The following is an 18,359-nucleotide window of genomic DNA, read 5'->3' as shown; positions in this document are numbered from 1 at the left end:
TCATGGCACTGACTGAAGAGCAGCTCACACCACGAGCGGCCGGAGGATCCGACCTAGAGGTGCCAGCAATCAAGAAGGTCGTGGACCACAATTCACCAATGGAGTCGCTGAAACCGCCGCTGCAGCATGGAAATGCTGAGACCTTACCAAAAGTCAATGGCTACTATTGCAATCTTGTTCACAATGATCCTTACTACATCCCCAAAGGCGATCAGCTGGCCTTCACCCCTCGTAAGATCCGAGTCATTACTGTCGGTGCCGGGTTCTCCGGCTTACTGATGGCACACAAGTTTCAGCATCGCTTCCCGGAAATGGACACCATTGTCGACCACACCATATTCGAGAAACGTTCCGAGGTTGGCGGCACTTGGATCGCAAACACCTATCCCGGGGTCCAATGTGATGTTCCTTCTCACATCTATGTAAGCCTACTTTGACCCGTGGATCTGCTTGCTGGTGCAAATTTGGAGGATAACGGAACTACGAACTAATATTTTATTTTACTTCAGGCGTTTCCTTTTGACCCCAATCCAGAATGGAGCCGTTTTTACTCGAGCGGAGCCGAGATTGAGCAATACATCGTCCAGACCACCAAAAAGTGGAATCTAGACCGAGATATTGTATTCAACACCAGGGTTGTAGGGGCGTGGTGGAGCGAAGAGCGTGGCCAGTGGAAGGTCACCGTTGAGAAAGACTGCGAAACCAGGGACGAATGGACGGATGTCCTGATCAACGGACAAGGTGTTCTTGAGTGAGTCTCTGAGTGGACGGATTGGGGCGTGTCGTCCGAGTTGGGTATTTTTTTCTCTCAGCTAACTAACGTTTTCTACCAACCCCCAGCACCTATCAGTGGCCCAATATCAAGAGTCTCGAAACGTTCAAAGGGCAACGCGTCCACTCGGCCGACTGGGACCACACCTTCGACTACTCGCACAAGCGTATCGCGGTCATTGGGAATGGCTCTTCTGGGGTTCAGATCGTGCCTCAGATGGCCAAACTGCCGGGAACCACCGTGACGAACTTTGTCAGAGGCCCATCGTGGATCTACTACCGCGTCCCACCATCTCAACACCTGGGTCGATCGGGGAAATCGGGCAATAACCCTATTTACACGGAAGACGATAAGAGGAAATTCCGAGAAGATCCTGGAGCAATGAGAGAGCACCGCAGGGCCATGATTGCTAGAACCAACAAAGCCTTTCGTATGGTGAGCAGCGTTTCACGTCTGGGTGTTAGACTTGAGTTGTCGGGACATGATGCTAAATCTAATCTGTGTTGTCAATTGACAGTTCATCAAAGACTCTGATGCCAACAAGGAAGCCATGGCCGTCGCCGAACAGCAGATGCGAGAGCGTCTGAACCACGACCCCCGCCTGTGCGAAATACTCATCCCCAAATGGTCACTCGGATGCCGACGCATCACTCCCGGCGAGGGCTACCTTGAAGCCTTTTCCCTGCCAAACTGCGACATTACCAACAGCAGCATCACGCACATCAGCGAGAAAGCAATTCATACTGCCGACGGAAAGGTTCACGAGATTGACGTCTGTAAGTTTGTTGTGTGCGTGAGAGAGAAAGTTATGCTCCTTCTCTCCTCTCCTCGACCTCTAGGCACTCTGATCCTGTCACTCTACGTTCTTGTTTTTTACTCTCTATATCTTTGGATTTGGGCGGCGAAACAAGGCGACCGTTGACTAACCGTTTAATTTACCTATGATTCCAGTGGTCTGCGCCACCGGCTTCGACGTCTCCTTTCGCCCCAACTATCCTACCGTAGGCCGCAACGGCGTCGACCTCCGCTCAGCCTGGACGCACAAACCAGAATCCTACTTTTCCGTCGCGGCCAAAGACATGCCCAACTACTTCACCGTGCTCGGGCCCAACGCTCTCGCGGGCCACGGGTCGCTGCTGGAAGGCATGAACTGGAACGGCGACTACTTTGTCAAGTGGATCCGGAAGATGGCCGAGGAGGACATTATGAGCTTCGTGCCCAACACGGCCGTCGTGGACCAGCACGTGCGGTACTCGGACGAGATCCACAAGTCTCTCGTCTGGACGGCGCCGTGCAAGAGCTGGTACAAGCAGGGCACGACCGACGGGAGGGTCGCGGCCCTCTTCGCGGGAAGCGGCATGTTGTACAAGCGCATCATCGGGGGCGAGTTACGCGTCGAAGATTTTGACCTCACGTACCGATCTAAAAATCGCTTCAAGTTCATGGGAAACGGCTTTACCGAGCTTGAGTTTGACCCGGACAGCGATTTGGCTTGGTATATTGAGAAGTAACGAGGCCAGGCTTTTGCTTGTTAGCTCAGTTCGGCTTCGGGAAGCCAGAGGAGTGACAAATCAGTATCTGTACTCCGTATCATAGTGTGCACGTGCGGAATGAGCAGCATTATATTTGGATGATAGGGACAAAAGGGACGAAGAGAGATTTCCGCGATAGAGCCATCACTTTCCATGTGTAGTTGGCGATCCGACACAGGACCGAGAACCGGGTTAAGAACGCAGACTACTTTTACCGGGGGTATGCATTCAGTCTAGACTCGACGACCAGAGAGTCAAAGCATTCTAACGAGCGATGTCGGTTGCGATGCAGGACTGTCGGGAAGAAGCCGCGAAGTTGCTGTGCCGATCACTGCGCTCCCTGGGATAGCCTACCTATTGCCAAGTTCAAGTTCGGTCGACAGACATTGGTAGCCAAGAAGATACGCAATCTTCTCATACGAGAGTTTCCGTCTTGTGAACCTTCAGCTGAAGTCAGCTCTGATGGCAAAGCGTGTGACACGAAGCGAAAATATCCGTCGAATCCAGGCGATGCCCACTACTTCTACCAATAATAATCACTGAAGACTGTTCAGTGCCGTACGCCAGACGACATGAGAATGACGGTATCCCCGGCCCTCTATAATCAATCATGTCCTCCGGATGAGTCACCCCCCTCCGCGTTTCTTGGCAATTTGCCAGCGAATAACTTCCGGTTGACCTCAATACAATGCAATATGTGGTTCATCGCACTCATTACGAAAGAAGAAGAAAGACTCAAGCTCTGTAGTCATACCTAACTTCTTTTTCCGTCGAGGAACAGAATGAATCAAGATCTGGGCCCAGTGAATGAAGGTCCAGGCACAGTGAATGAAGATCTAGGCACAGTGAATGAAGGTCCAGACACAGTGAATGAAGATCCAGGCACAGTGAATAAAGGTTCAGGCACAGTGAATGAAGATCCAGGCACAGTGAATGGAGGTCAACAATCAAAGAACAGCGAATCCATTGCTGGGGATACACGGTCTCACTTGAGAGCGAAATCAGCTGTCGACCTTGCAAATGTCTTCATTGGACTTGCAACTTTTGCCGGGACAATTACGTTGACCGCCCGCCTTACCCTCCTTGACCTGTGCCCCCAAATCTTGAAGATGCTGTCATTCGCTTCGATTCTCTTCCTCGCCAGCATTTTTGGCAGTCTCAGCATCCATGTGGCTCTTCGCACTGAGAAGGATGACTACACGATAAAAAAGTTTGGCTTCGTACAAGTTCAACTCATCTTTACGGCGGGTTTTGTGTTAGCTCCGGCCATCATCATTCTTCTGGTAGTTCTATTATACTTGGGAGAAGGCGGGCCGTTTTCCTTGGGAGTTGCGCTATTTGTCGTTAATATTTTACTACTCGTTTATGCAGGGTTTCGGGAAAAGAATCTCTGCCGGATAATCCCAGTCCTTCTGCTGGGTATCGCCTTTCTTTTCGGGTTTCTCGTTGGTTTGCTGGACCCGGGACGGGATGTGACACCAGTTTGCAGAAAAGCTAATTCAACTGTGGCTATCGTTTGGTAGGTTTGGTGCATATTCTACAATTAAATCTATGTCTAAACTGCTGACATTTCCAGTAAAGCCCGGAAACTTGCACTATCCCCGTGTCGCCTGTGCAAACTAAGAGTTCGCCGGTAACGATTGCTTGGTCAGTGATGTCCTGAAATCTCAAAGAGACATGCTTACTTTTGTTGCTTGCTAGCCCCAGCAATTGCACAATCCCAGTGTCTCCAGTGCAAAACCTCTGGAGCTTACCTTCACGGACATGCAGCAGAGAGTAGTGTGTACAGCACGGCGTCGGGGATCAATTCATCAATTTCTGACCCAAACTCTATATTACGGGAGCACCAGAGGCTGACCGAGGGAGGAAGAGTGATCCAGTAGTTCAGGTGCTACTGAGAAATACATGAACTTCCATCATTCTACTAGAGGTCATAACTCATCAAGCAATGGATATCGAACGATAACTTGCGCGACATAATAGATGAGCTACTCTTGGGCTATCATCTTACTGTCGGACTTGAAACAGTCTCAACTCCTTCTTGATATGATGGGGCTTCCCAGCCTCCTTACGGGTATATAGTCTTAGATATCCCCAGGCCCCTCTAAAGGCTGAACAGAGATCCTTTCACCCTTCGTTTCGCTCTCAGACCTTTGATACTTACCAGAGTACTGGCCAATCGCCCTGTCCGAATCGGTGGCGCATAAAATTCGACGCTCGAGAGATCCAGGGCCTGTATAACGGCAAATGGTTACGTATATGGGTTCCTCGGTTGAGCTTCTAAAGAGAGTGGAATTCAGCTGTCTAAGCAATTGTTCGATCTGGGAATCCTCCTTCACGCCAGAGGCCCAAGTCACGCTGTACGAGGCACATAGGCAACTTGGAGTAGTGGGTCTCCAGTGAACCCCCGTAGAGCCTCGATTTGGATCCTCGGCTTTGGGCCACAGCCCTGGCATGGGCATCAGAGTGAACTAGCCCAACTGAGTCTGAGCCAACATTGAGTTGGATGCACGTCAGACTGAGCAAAAGCAGACTCGGTCACGTTGGATGTAAGGTTGACGGGCGTCAAGCTTCTGGGGGTAAAACCGCACATCAGAAGAGAGCCGCAAGCCTACCAGATGCCACGAAATGTCTTGAGACAGAAAGCTTCATCTTCAAGCTTAGAGACGGAGCTGTGCAAAGGTTGAGTCTTTCAGTACTATGGACTAAGTAGGCACGACTTGGAACTGAATGAACCCTTTGAAATTGCCGTCAGAAGTATTATAGTACGGCCCCACAGTGTGCACATTCCCGTCCATCCATTCGTCGGGCCCTGCGTCGAAGTCGAACGTTCCATCAACAAAATACCTGTCTCCCACAGTGATGTTACCCTCCTCGAACGCTGTGGCTCTGAACCTCTTGCCAACGCCCCGCTGGATGGCGTCCTTGTACAAGAGAAATTTGCCGAGCCCGCCGTTGTCGGCGGAGAAATCGGTGTTGTTGGAGACTTCGAGATAGCCAGTCGCTACGTGGGCATCGTCGAAGTAGATCTCGGACTTGATTTCGGAGGTGCTGCCTGCGTCATCGCCGGTATGGTTAAGGAAAATCCAGACCTTGGTGGTCAACCTCTGTCCAAAGGACGCAGCGACACCAGCAGTGGGTGCCGGTGCCGCGTCGGCCTTCCGAACAGTGGGCTGTTTCGACTCGACTTTGGCGGGCGAAGGAGCGAATTTGTTTGGAGGCATCACGGATACCTTATTGCTCTGGGCTTCTTACAGGTGTGGAGGATTATGAGGATGATAAGTGGCAGGAGGAGAAGTTGTTGCAAGATGATGAAAGGGAAAGTAGAAGAGCTCGAGGGAGGAAGTGTTCTTTTATAGAGCAGATTAAGGACGATTATGGGCGGGAAACTGGCCCAGGAAGTTGAATGAAGGGTGCTCACAGTCGTCATCTGACAATTATTGATAATAGAAATGATGGAGAGCAAGGAACTGTCCAACTACAGAGACATATCACCATCCTCCGGCTGAACATCTATCATGTATCAAACGATGCCTTCAATACGAGGCCGTGTCTGGATTGCAACAGAGCTGAAATTGTCGACATGGTCTAGCCCACCGTACGGGTTGCAACATTATAGCTCATTCAAATAGAAACAACTGTAACAGATTTAGATAATACGAGGCAGAATTGGTCAAGATTCAGCACCTAGGTACAAGCCTAGCAGCCCACGTCAAGTCAGCCTCTGTTGGCGATATGCTCAGGGTTCGTGCCAAATGCCAGAAAGACCTAGGCTCCAGGGCTGAATCGCGGGCACCTATGGCGTGTGGGAGTATTGCTTTCGGGGATTGAGTGAGGCGAACACGACGTTTGCTGTGAGAGGATTCCCCAAGAGACATCATCCCCCTCTCAGCCTCATGCGGTATTATACGAATCGAACAGTCCATCGACCCTCGTGTACGGGTGTTCTTTATGTTGGTGGTCGTGCATGTTGGGTTAACCTGAGATGATAATGTTTGATCAAGGCATGTATGTCAGACTCACCAAGATTGATAGCACAGTCTCAGACGTAGTATCGGGAAAATTGAAGACGACTCATCGCTTAATGGGGTCTCAGTGGTTAGCACTTCGGCAGTCACTATGAGCGACATCGCCCAGTCCTATACCTGGAGGTCAAGTATGAGTTCCCCCAATGCAATGTGATCATCGTCTGTCGTCTGATGCCACGCAGAAAAACCCGAGCTCGTGTTGCACTTTGGAGCGAGCTCACCACCTTGCCCGCAATGAAGCGTGATGTTCCCCGCCCTCTCGTTTATGCACCTCAGCAGCTGAATCGTTCTTTTCCTCGTACACAGCTCTCCATCAAGTCTTCAGCTGAACATGTCACCTCGTATCCGATTCAACGAAGCATCTCAACTTTTACGTGAGAAGCTTTTCACTTCGGCCATTCATGCAACGACGCTCTTGCAAGCAGATGGACATTCAGCCTCTCTTCACACAAGCCACGTTTTTGCCAATGGTTATGGTCACATGTGTCGGTATCACGGGGCCCAATATCCTATAGTGGTTCCCGCTCATGCAAATAGAAGGCCGGCTCTGTCCATGGGATGGTCGTGCACATTAGAACTCGCATAACCCTAATTTACCTTGGACACCAAAGAACATGTCCTACAAAAGTGGCGGAGTTATAGCGCGGCTCGATCCGAAATATGAATAGTCGGGACTCAAATTATATCGCTGGCTGCTGGTAAGATGTGAGATGTTTTATCAACCTAAGCTCCTCCCTTGCTTATATTTAGAAGATAGCTATTCGCCCCCACTCAAGACGGTCCCTTCTTTCGGAGCGACACCACTCCGGCAATGAAAGGCGCTGCTGTGCGAGACCTCGAACATCAATGGTATCTCCATGATGATCAGGAGCCCCTCGAGTACCCGTCTTCCACCCTAAACCTGACTGCTGGTTTGACGCTTGAAAGCCAAAACGAAAATGTTGTCAGAAACGGTCAGAAATCGTCAGAAAGCACACAACACTAGACTTAAATAGGCTAGGTTGCCACACTTGCTGATGAACCCCGTTTACGATCTCAGAATCACACAGATATCGACATCTCTCATCTTTATGTGCTGACTATTTTCAGACTTTTGGCACGGCTCTACGGAGATGCGCCATGGAGCCAGCATGGAAATCGTACATGAAATCTTTGGAGGATGACTGGACAAGCATAGCCGATCCCGCGGAACGGAAGCGAGTGCAGAACAGGCTCTCTCAACGGGCAAGACGTAGGTCGCATGGGTGCTGGGTGATAGACTTATCTCGCTACAAGTGCTGACGGACTCTATCATACTAGGTTCTAAGCTTGTCGTCAGGCGTAGCAGGCTCCCAGAACAGTGTTCCTGCCACAACGGAGGAAATTCCGACGCCACCAGTACGGGTAATCCGACACTCGAACCTATCGCCTTCTCTCCAGACTGGAATACGCTCGCTCCGCTCATACCAGACATCACCGTTCCAGGTCAAGTGGCCCCTGACCCCACAGTTGACAATGCGTTCTTGCTCGTTCATCGTATGAGCACCACGGACGCATTTACCTGCATCGGCAATGTCCTTAAGCTGGCGTGCGAGCAAGATACCGGCTTCAATGTCCGGGAGCTCAGCTGCAATCTTCCACCAGCTTTGGTGCCGACCACCAAGCAACTCATGGTCCGACACAAGCCCTACATCGATATGTTGCCGTGGCCTTCAATGCGCGACAAGATCTTGGACCCGGTCGTCCCGGTCGATGAACTCCAGTTCATAGCCGACCTTTTGGCAAGTGACTTGCAGTTCTGGGGCACCACGCCGTGGGACCTGATAGGGTGGGAGATTGGACCAAGATTTGCCAACAAGTGGTGGTTCTTGATAGACGAAGGGATGATACACACTACTAACTACTGGAGGAACCAAAGGGGACAACAGCCATTGCCACTGGCTCCGCTGCGCATAAATGCGACGTGATGCGGAGTTGCTGTGACGTTCTACTATCCGATAAACTATCATGCACTAGCAGCATGCATTCTGACGGTCATTTTTCCGACTAGTCAGTAAGCCTAATGAAGTCTACCGAGATGACCTTACAGCATCTTCATCTTGGTTTTCCTTTATAAAGAAAGCCCCAGCGCGTATACATGCTCAACGGCCACATGTAGTCGAGATCGATCAAATTTGTCTACCCCTCTCACAACCTGCAATTCGTGGTTTCTGCCTCTTGTCATCTATCGTACAGTTTCGTCATGGGAGGTTTTTTCACTCAGTTGTTTCCAGGCAAACCGGCATTTACAGAGACAGACGTCCCTTCTCTTGCGGGCAAAGTTTTCATCGTCACCGGCGGTAATTCTGGCGTCGGCCTTGAGCTTGTCAAGATATTGTACTCCAAAGGTGGCATGATATATATAGCTGGACGCTCGCCAAGCAGGATCGCCACCGAAATCGAGGCAATCAGAGCTACTCCTACCGCGACACCTGGAACGCTCAAGAGCCTTCATCTTGACCTCAATGACCTCGCCACCGTTCCCAGCTGTGTTGCTGCCTTTCTCGCTCAAGAGTCTCGTCTCGACGTTCTCTGGAACAATGCCGCCATCAGCCAAGCATCGTTCGTTACGACCGCGCAGGGCTTCGAGGCTCACATGGGAACCAACTGCGTTGCGCCTTTCCTCCTGACGAAGCTCCTGCTGCCTGTTATGCTCAAAACCGCACAGGCTGCGTCGAAGGGCAGCGTGCGTGTCGTCTTTGCCTCATCGGGGATCATAGAAATGACTGGCCCTCCAGGCGGCGTATCGCTCGACGAGCTGGCCCCCGGCAACTATGCCAAAGACAAGAACCACAACTACAGCGCCTCGAAAGCAGGGAACTGGTTCCTGGCGTCCGAATTTGACAAGCGGCTCCGAAAAGATGGCATCGTCTGCGTGGCGCAGAGTCCGGGCACCCTGCGCACCAAAGCCTGGGACAATGCCCCTTGGGTGATGAGAGCCATGATGGCGCCGTTCATGCACGAGCCCAAAATGGGTGCCTACACGGAGCTTTGGGCCGGACTCAGTCCCGCGGTGAAGCTGGAAGACGGTGGCAAGCTTGCCCTACCGTGGGGCAGATGGCATGAGGGCCCGAAGAAGCATCTCCTCGAGAGCCTGAAGACAGAGAAGGAAGGCGGCACGGGAGTGGCGGGGAAGTTCTTCGACTGGTGTGAAGAACAGACGAGGTCATACTCTTAACGAGAGTGGAAAGCGAGTAGTTAATAGACGAGGCGCTTTCACATCTTTCGCGAACTTGTGTACTTGCTGGTTTAACATGAGCCATGACTAAGGTAGCCTGAGCTGTGGCCGTGCTGTCTGGCTCTCGGCTTTCACGTGTGCGAGTTGCGAGTTGCTGCCTGACCAGACACGGACGCCCTTCGCTTTTCGGGATCTCACGATGCGCACAACTATCTTGACCATCCCTGGTAGAAGAGGCTGGGTTTGGATTCCAGAATTCCTTGTTCTGATTCCAGTTTTACTGGCGCTGGTGCCTAGTTTGAGAACTCACGGATTTGGCTGCGATTTACAAGTTTCATGATTGTAATCGCATTGCAGCCTGGTAGACCACTGCATTATCCGTCCTAGGTATTGAACCTGCTTCATATCGTCACCAAATGAGTAAGACTCTTAGCGAATATGGCGCATCAATCAGAAGTGTTTTGGATTGAAGACTTGGACCCTCTCATTGACTTCAGCTGTTCACACCGCAAAGCGGCACCGCAACAAACTCCTCAAGATGCTGAATTGAATAAACAGTTAGCAAACCTTTCAGAAAAGGTAAGTCCTAAGATGACTCAAAATGCTCTTCAGGCTGGTAGAAGAAGTACGGCCCCAAAGCAATGAAGTTACCTTCCCCTTTAAGCGGGATTTGGCTGACCCACATGTTGCACCGTAGGGACAATGCAGGGTCTGCTACAAGCTCCTTCTTATTTCGCGACCATCATTTATTAGAATCAGGATCCGTCAATCCATGCTACGACCGCCTTAGAGGCATTAAGGCCACTTGAAGGCTGCTCCCACCACCAAAAATTGCTTGCTGCTTCTTTGCACTTGTCGCCTGGCGAAGTGGTCGAAACAATGTCCACTATTATCAAAAGCATCAGTCATTTTGATCTACTGGAGAATCCGTGGAGCATGTCTACGATCATAGTCCCCAGGATGTTTCCGGAGTCCGAGAACGGTGAGGCACCATTATCAGAGATGTATATTGTACAGAACCCCAACGAGTTGGATAGAGTCGATTGGAGGCCGCATTCTGGACCCACAGTGGATTGAGAGCCATCTTCCCGGTCTGTGGAAATCCAGTTGCACTCGTCTTCACAAAGGCTTGTGTGAAGGCGTCCTAAATGAAAACTTGTCTTCAGCTAGGCCAGTCTGGCTTGTGGACGTCGTGGCGTTGTGTCTTGTTCCAGCGCTCAGGACTGCTCTTATGTAGCCCTCAGTTATGTATGGGGCAACCAGGAGACTCTGCATACCCACAGTGCCAACGTACTCCAGCTTCGACACATAGGGTCCCTATCAAATCACCAGTGGGCGACTCATATCCCAAGGACAGTAAGTGATGCAATAGGAGTTGTGAAGATCTTAGCGGAGAAATACCTTTGGATTGACAGCCTTTGTATCGTTCAAGACGATGAGACGCACAAGCACACTGAGATGTCCAAGATGGCAGCCATTTACGCCAACGCTTCTGTCACAATTCTAGCGCTGCAGGGACGACACGCCAACCATGGTCTGCGAGGTTTCCGTGATTTCTCTGAACCAAGGAATTTGTGTCAAAGCGTCCACCTTCTAGATACGGGGGTTAAAGGTAATACGTGATTTCGTCGAGCCGACTAATCTCATGGTAGGCATTGTGGATCCTATGGCAAAAAGCAGAGGATGGATCTATCAAGAAGAGGTATTTTCAAGGAGAAAGCTTGTCTTTGACGGTGATTCGGTGCGATGGGAATGTTCTGCCGCCACTTGGCAGGAGCATGTTGAGATTTCGTCCCGTCAGAAACCTCGTCAAACAACCTCACTTGGATGTCAGTCAATGATCAAACCCTCGATTCCTGGCCTGATCGACCTGCAATCAATTCTGCATGATTTTATCAACAGAAACTTCAGCAACCCAGAAGACGTTCTTAATGCCTTCGCAGGAGTTTCATTTGTGATGAACCCAGCACTTGCTGGGGTGCTTATATCAGGCCTTCCAACGGCCTTCTTTGATATCGCCCTGTTGTGGCAGCCTCAGGGTCGGGTCTTCCGTCGAACAGCCAAAGGCCCAGCGAAGCCGCACTGTCTTCCCAGTTGGAGCTGGGCTGGATGGTCTGGAATGATTGACTTTGACACTGCATCGGCGTCTAACTTCATCAGAGATAGCCCTGATGCTGTAAAGTTTTCACGAAAAAGGCGAATAACGCGAATCCTGTCGTGGAGATATCATTACACCGTCGATTCTCCAGGGATACCCATCTGTCCCAACGTTCTTACCTGCAAGAATGCATGGCTGGAGAATAAGATCAACTCCGACTTAAGCTGGACCGAACACCATATTTCTGGAATTTCAGAAAGTTCAGAAGAGCGGTACGAGCCACCGGATCCTGAGAACCCTTCCAGATGCTATTATAGCCATTCTTCATATCCTGGCTATGAGTTCTGGTATCCGATACCCCTGTGGCAGCAAGAGGACGCAGTTCCGAGTATCATAGTTCCATGTATCTCCGCTAAGACACGGGCGGTCTGGCTGTTCCCAGCAGAGGTGCTCCCAAAGAACAACGGCTACACTCCAGTGGTGTCCCTTCGAGACAGGCGAGGGAAATGGGTTGGTGTCCTCATACCACATGGCGACGTCGACGAGTGTGCTAAACGGTTAAAAAAATCCAACTGACCCTGTCGAGCTGGTAGAAGTCGCAACGGGGTTCTGTGAAGATATCGTCTCGCGATGGCCCGGGGTTGAAGAGATCCGGCATAGCTTACCGTAAAGGACTCGCTAGAGTACTCAAACATGTTTGGGAGGAGCAGAGGGGAGAACTGCTTGACCTGATATTGGGCTAGATGGCTTCTCGTTCCGAGAGCGTTAAGGATACCTGCGGCTGATCGTTTGGGAATGCACAAAGTTACTTGCCAGAGCTCTATAGTGATGGCTCTCGCTGCAGACACTGGAAGCGATCTGACCTAAGTCACTCAAGATACTAGAGACGTCTATTTGAAAGCGAAACCATTCGTTATTGCTTGCATCTCCGCTGCGCGGCATAAGTTGTTTTTCGTTACGGAGAAAGGATACACAGCCATGGGTCCGTATGGCGGGAAGGGCGACAGGGTGTATCTCGCTTCCGAAGTCCGCTGCCTTTCATCCTGCGTCCCGTAACCCTCTCGGACGTCTGAACGGTCAACTTTACTTGGGCCTTGCTCCGCTCACGGTATTATGCAAGGGGAGAGGCTCATGCAATGCGAGATTTCAAGGAGCGGCCAGGATAAGATTTTGGAAAGTGGTTCAGTGCACCGTAAATTGATTGAATGGGAACCGTCAGTCGGCGTCCGCCGAGACCCCGCGAAAGCATGCAGCAGTCCAGCACAGCCATTTTAGATCCCGGCTTTCCCTTTCGTTGACTGCTCGCGTCCGCCTCATCATGAAGACGACCAGCGTTGAATTGTGAATGCAAGAACGGATATCACTCTGAGTTCAACCGTATACTTTGCTTTCCATCAGTTGTGAGCGAGACATATTATTAGTACATAAAGGTAGGCAGTCACCTAGCTGAACTGAGACTCGATCCTCTGCCCTGACAACCTTAGGTACCTACCTACTAGGTATGCAGGATCCTCCTGCTTCTTTTTGGGGTTTCCTCATTCTGTTCAATTCATACACTCAGAGCACTCCAATTGGTCGACTCAGTTGACTCCATCCCTAACCAGTCCGATTGACTGATAGTCCTAACACTTCTTCTCATTCGGGTTTACCAAGACACGCACACCCCTCGCAAAGAACAGCCATAGGGACAGTCCTTCCTGGATCGACTCTCGTCCCTTTCCACACTTGAGTGAGTTGAGACCGACAATCAAAATCCCAAATCCCCAAAACAAACCCAAGGCAAGCAAGAATGGCCTCGACAAACCTAAATCTCTTAAATCTCTGCTCCTCCCGTTCAACCCAATGTGCGATTCCTGGTGTTCAACTCTCTCGATGGGTCTTAGATTTTGACAAGACAAAGGCACTCCACTTCTCTTGTAGCCACAGCTCTATGGCCTTACTCAATACTGCGATAGAAGCCTCCCAGATTAACCACGACTTCGCTCCTTTGCAAGCTGGGTTTCTCTCCTGTCTCGTCGCAGCTCGACTCTCTTCTGTCCATCTCGCCTCATATTCTGAGAGTAGTGTCCTACCCGCCACCCCGGTAACTGTAATCATAGCATTTGGTCTGCTGTACTGTGATGCTCTGGGTTGACAGAGCTAAGGATTGTAATCGTTTAGATCAATCCAATGCAGCCATGCTTTGTATGTTGTATGGTCGTATTTATCTCGCGTGGTCGTCCGGTGGTGTGGATGTGTTGACGTAATAGATTTCTGCTGGTGTCATTGACCGGCATGTTACTTGTACGACCAGCGTCTGGCAGATTCGAGGATAGCGTCGTTTTCTTTCTTGGCCCGCTCTTGGTAGTCGTTCGGGGGACATTCAGAGTCGTCGCTTGTGGTGGTGGTCTCGAAGGTATTGTTGGTGTAGACTGACGATTTGGTCGACGACCGCACTGGGGCTCTCCATATGCCGCCAACGTAACCCCGTTCGAGAGCGACGGCTTTCAAGGTGTTGGCGTCATAGCGCTCAATAAAGATCTTGTCCAAAGCTCGATCCTTGGGTCTGGAATATCGTTCGTACTCTTCGATGCAATCCTCCAAAGTCCAGCCTGTGACTTTTCTGAAGCAGGCAACCATGGTACCAGTTCGGTGACGGCCCTTGTTGCAGTGGATGAGCATCGGGTAGTTGGACGGGTCGAGGATAAGGTTCAGCACCTTGTTGACGGTTTCGTCTGAGCTGTAGACATCCGCATCTTTGTTTGCCTGGATGGGGATCTGGTAGTGGGTGATGCCGTTGGAGGTGATGAAGTTGGCATAGTCGAGCGGGATTGGTGGAGCCACAAGGGTGATGATGGTCTTCAGTTCCAGATCTGCCAAAGTGTCGAAGTGGGCGTACAATGGGTAACTGGACCTATATAGGCCAGGAGCGATGACTTGGAAATTGGCTGGCCGCCCTGACCCGTCTGGAGTTGGTGGCTGAGATCTGTCGTCAGGATTGATGGTCGAGGTTGACGAGACTTCAAGAGCTTCAAGGGAATCTGCAACAGCCTCGACTTTGGCGCCCAGCTCCAGGAGATCTTGTGTTTGTACCGACATTTTCGTGAGTCTTGTTCCTTGTATCGTGGAAAGGGGTTCAAGATCCGATTTAGTCCCAAGATTCGTGCTTGATAGAGTCTGGAAAAAGAGAGGCAGTCTCGGCGGAGCTGGGTGAATATTGTTATATTACAAAGATAATGACTGACAAAGGAAATGTTGGAAGGAATTGTATGAGACGGGTCCAAGGTCCTCGAGAGAGAAAAAAAAGTCTGCGTAGGTTTGAACGGATCTGGTTGACCTGATGTTCGTGCCGAACTGAACCCAAGAAGACGAAAGGATAAAATGGCGATCTAACGCGTCTACAGTAACATTTTGCCGGTATGGGGTGATGGTACCGATGGAAGATACGGTAGGTATGAGTTTAATACGTCTGATGAGAAGGATGGCCGTCCAATTCGCAGAACCAAACGAAGCTGGACTGCGGAGGGGAATGCGGACGGGTCAAACAGAGGATCTTGTTGTTTCGACCCAGGCAAACGTGTGAGGCTCGCGTGTCCGTGTCGAGGTTTAAATGAGACAGTTCATCTCGACCTGAAACGGTCTCGACAGCACTGGAGAGTGATTCGAGGCATGGTGTCTGAGAAGCGGCTCTGCCGGAAGAGCAGTGCGAGAGGGAAAGAGAGATGGATGGAAACCGGAAGCACGTCGTGGCAAGATGTTTTTGACGACACGAACCACAGGTCGAAAGATTGAGCTTTAATCAGCAGGCAGGAAACGCACAAGAATTTTCGATGGTTGAGAGGGAGCGAGGGACCGATCAATCAGAAAGCGCGAAAGCAGCCGCCGCGGAGACAAAGTCTAAATCCCTCGAGCTTCGGCCGGAGGCAGCAATTGCGAGCACGAGATCGCACGACAGAACAGGCGTAAGGCTGAATGGTGAGCGACTTTCCGGTGGCACAAGGCTGAAAGACTGAAAACATATTACAGTACCTCGTGAAAGGCGAAATTCCATCCAGCGTCACGGCAACAGAAACACCCCGGCAGGTTCCTCTGTGTGGTACGTTGGGAATACAATTCCTACCGAGTACTCGTAGGTCACCTAGGTAAAGGTACCTATGATAAGTACCAGTAGTGCTTGAACGTGCATCTACACTTCTTTGGCAACACCAGTACATGAAGTCACGATTATCGAGTAGTGTGCTCCCGTCAAGTCTCGCAAGGAGAATAAAAGAGTCATACATCATTGACTGGGGGCCTCTAGTCCAACAAACACCATCGCTCTGCCCAAACCCATTGTTGTCCCGTAAACGCCGATTCTTGGTCTGCAGGATCGTCTATTGTCATTCCTGAAATAAACAAAATCACATCTCCGCCTTGATCCCTCAGTCTTCAGTCCTCATGCCTTCCTCGACGTCACGTAATTGATCTAGATTCACACGACACTGCTCCATCTTTGTTGACCAATACAGCATCTCCTCGCCTGCAGCTGCGTGTCTCTTGCTGTGCAGAGGTGCATCAATCGCATCATACTTTTGCCATGCCGCGGCGTGTTTGCGCTTGGCCTCGAGAAATTGGTCCGTTAGAAGTTTTTTGACGTTAGCGAGGGCGTGATGAGGATTGAGTTTGGGTCGGAGAGTAGGTTCTTCAAGCATCACGTTCTTCATGAGCTGCGTGATTTGCGCGGTGAAATCCTTCTTGGAGTTCTTAAATCCAACCTCTTGGTCCAGGCCGAACTCGGAATCGTCCTCATCTTCAGGCTGGGTTGACTGGGTACGGGCTCGAGGTTGAGACACAGCACGGTCATTCTCCAAAGGGACAGCATGAGTGACTTGCTTTGTCGTCTTCTTTGTGGCAGTCAGACGTCGGCAGACTACGCAGTGCTCAATGTGTTCCGGGTCGTGCCCGTGTAGAACGCTCTGGGCTTCCTTTGAAACATTGGGACGGGTTTGTGACTTTGCTTCTTTGATCGGCTGGCTGACGGTGATGTCGGGTATGATGTATGCCGACGTCATGTTCTCGTCGAGAGAGACACGGCGGCGGCGGCGGGATGTATTAGAGGCCGCGGTCGGGTCTTCCATCATGCTGTTCTCGGTGTCGTTGAGGGCAGGTTTCTTGTGTTTGTCCCCAAAACGTGACGCGGTTCTTCTCTCCAAGACAGGTGAGGCCGGGCGGTTGACGGCGACAGGGGACAAAACTCGTGCATCGTTCGAGTCGGTTGTTTTCGCAGCGTGGTCTTGTTGCGGCTCTGGAGCACCGCTTTTGGTGGAAGTGCGTCTTGCTGGGGACCTCTTAGGAGAATCTAGCGAGCGGCTGAGGTCGAAGAGTTCTTCCTCCACACGTGCAGAGTTCTTGTTTTTGCTGGCTGGAGTGGTGGATTTCTTGGACGTAGCTTGAAGCATCCTAAGCTCGAGAAGGGCTTCGTCGCGTTCGCGGGTCAAAGTGTTGATAGTATTCATAGCTTCATTCAAGTCACGCTGGAGGGTGCGCAGAGAAGCGACAATTTGTTTTTCGTCGGCCGGGATCGTGTAGTGAATCTGGACGTTTGGTAGGGAGCCATTGTCGGCGAGGATTTGGGAGGTGTTGGGAATATTCGTTGGTAGCATGATGGACTGGCTGTGCTGTGACTTGGAGGACACTGCTCTACTGAAGCGCGTCGATTTTTTCTGAGGTCGATGGCTTGGAGGTGAATTACCGGGCGTGTACATGACCTGGATGGAGTGTGAGTAGAAGAATAGCACGCTCGAGGAGGACAATGTACTTGATAGTCGCCAACGAAGGCATCGGCCGAGTGAATGCTGCTATAGCCGGTACCTACTGTACCTTGATCGAAACGCGAAGGCATGTTGTCTGCTATGTCGCCCGTATGATGTTGAATGGAGTAATGAATGTTGGAGATTGAGAACGAAACACACTCGAATCTTGTGCTTTGGTGTTTACGGAGACTCGGACGATGTAAACAAACCAAGAGCCGAAGATGTTCCGGGGACAGTTCTAGTTACCTTTAGTTAAAGCGGCAAGGCTTCCCGGTGCCTACGAGCCGCCTACAGGGCACCCGCGGCGATGCCTGGTGCGCCTGGACTAAATAATAGGGGCCTTCTACGAGTCCTTTTGCTGTATGCATGTTCCAAAGAACAGATGCAGCACGGATGAGGAGGCCGGTACGCCGTGCACTCTTGTTTCTACAAATGCTCAGGAATCCTGCAGTGTTGAGGAATCATGTTCACAGCCACAGGGTAAGAATCAGTTCGAGAATGTTGCAAGGGGACGGAATCCAAGCCCTCTATCACATCTCGGCTACACGATACACAAATCCAGGCTTTTGCTAACCCCAAAGCAACTCGATTACGCGATCGGTGAGTCGAGTCGAGAGAGGTGCGAGGGAAAAGAGTGCGGCCGCGTGTCTCAGGTTTCTTAGCACGCGCATTTCGGACCCATGCATGCGATCTCGACTGGACCAGCGACCTTGGTCTAGTGCCAGGATCAACTGGCGCTGACGTGCCTTGTGCGGCGTTGTGCCTCACGCCGTTAGCGAATGCAAGATTTCTGAGGCAGACCACAGCCACCACGCATTCTGCAAGCTTACACTCAAGGCTCAATTGACTTCTCATATCATTCGTGTGCATGTCAGCCATGCCCATCTCAGGCTCATGTTAACCGCCTGAGTTTCACCTTACTCTTTACCAGTCACCTTACTCCAACCCTCTATAGCCATCCA

The 18,359-nt window shown here is 50.9% G+C and overlaps 7 protein-coding genes across 7 annotated transcripts; 4 read left to right on the top strand and 3 right to left on the bottom strand.

Annotated features, from left to right (window-relative positions):
* Positions 1-2: 2 nt before the first annotated feature.
* Positions 3-2,283, top strand: PV08_09717 (uncharacterized protein; the record flags this gene model as incomplete). The annotated part of the gene is made up of 5 exons (XM_016384033.1): positions 3-422; positions 510-751; positions 841-1,207; positions 1,290-1,548; positions 1,724-2,283. The coding sequence occupies 5 exons, from the start codon at positions 3-5 to the stop codon at positions 2,281-2,283; spliced, it is 1,848 nt and encodes a 615-aa protein (XP_016232656.1).
* Positions 2,284-5,009: 2,726 nt separating this feature from the next.
* Positions 5,010-5,528, bottom strand: PV08_09716 (uncharacterized protein; the record flags this gene model as incomplete). The annotated part of the gene is made up of 1 exon (XM_016384032.1): positions 5,010-5,528. The coding sequence occupies one exon, from the start codon at positions 5,526-5,528 to the stop codon at positions 5,010-5,012; it is 519 nt and encodes a 172-aa protein (XP_016232655.1).
* A 1,923-nt stretch (positions 5,529-7,451) lies between these two features.
* On the top strand, positions 7,452-8,278 carry PV08_09715 (uncharacterized protein; the record flags this gene model as incomplete). The annotated part of the gene is made up of 2 exons (XM_016384031.1): positions 7,452-7,563; positions 7,632-8,278. 2 exons carry the CDS (start codon positions 7,452-7,454, stop codon positions 8,276-8,278), a joined length of 759 nt encoding a protein of 252 aa, XP_016232654.1.
* Positions 8,279-8,553: 275 nt separating this feature from the next.
* Positions 8,554-9,528, top strand: PV08_09714 (uncharacterized protein; the record flags this gene model as incomplete). The annotated part of the gene is made up of 1 exon (XM_016384030.1): positions 8,554-9,528. The coding sequence occupies one exon, from the start codon at positions 8,554-8,556 to the stop codon at positions 9,526-9,528; it is 975 nt and encodes a 324-aa protein (XP_016232653.1).
* Positions 9,529-10,995: 1,467 nt separating this feature from the next.
* PV08_09713 (uncharacterized protein) lies at positions 10,996-12,202 on the top strand (the record flags this gene model as incomplete). The annotated part of the gene is made up of 2 exons (XM_016384029.1): positions 10,996-11,140; positions 11,181-12,202. The coding sequence occupies 2 exons, from the start codon at positions 10,996-10,998 to the stop codon at positions 12,200-12,202; spliced, it is 1,167 nt and encodes a 388-aa protein (XP_016232652.1).
* Positions 12,203-13,903: 1,701 nt separating this feature from the next.
* On the bottom strand, positions 13,904-14,704 carry PV08_09712 (uncharacterized protein; the record flags this gene model as incomplete). The annotated part of the gene is made up of 1 exon (XM_016384028.1): positions 13,904-14,704. The coding sequence occupies one exon, from the start codon at positions 14,702-14,704 to the stop codon at positions 13,904-13,906; it is 801 nt and encodes a 266-aa protein (XP_016232651.1).
* A 1,322-nt stretch (positions 14,705-16,026) lies between these two features.
* PV08_09711 (uncharacterized protein) lies at positions 16,027-17,486 on the bottom strand (the record flags this gene model as incomplete). Its single annotated transcript, XM_016384027.1, has 2 exons — positions 16,027-17,352; positions 17,403-17,486. 2 exons carry the CDS (start codon positions 17,484-17,486, stop codon positions 16,027-16,029), a joined length of 1,410 nt encoding a protein of 469 aa, XP_016232650.1.
* Between the last annotated feature and the right edge of the window lie 873 nt (positions 17,487-18,359).

The sequence above is a fragment of the Exophiala spinifera genome (genome assembly GCF_000836115.1).
Source record: "Exophiala spinifera strain CBS 89968 unplaced genomic scaffold supercont1.7, whole genome shotgun sequence".
Classification (NCBI taxonomy): Eukaryota; Fungi; Ascomycota; class Eurotiomycetes; order Chaetothyriales; family Herpotrichiellaceae; genus Exophiala; species Exophiala spinifera.
This window is presented reverse-complemented; position numbering and strand designations above follow the sequence as displayed.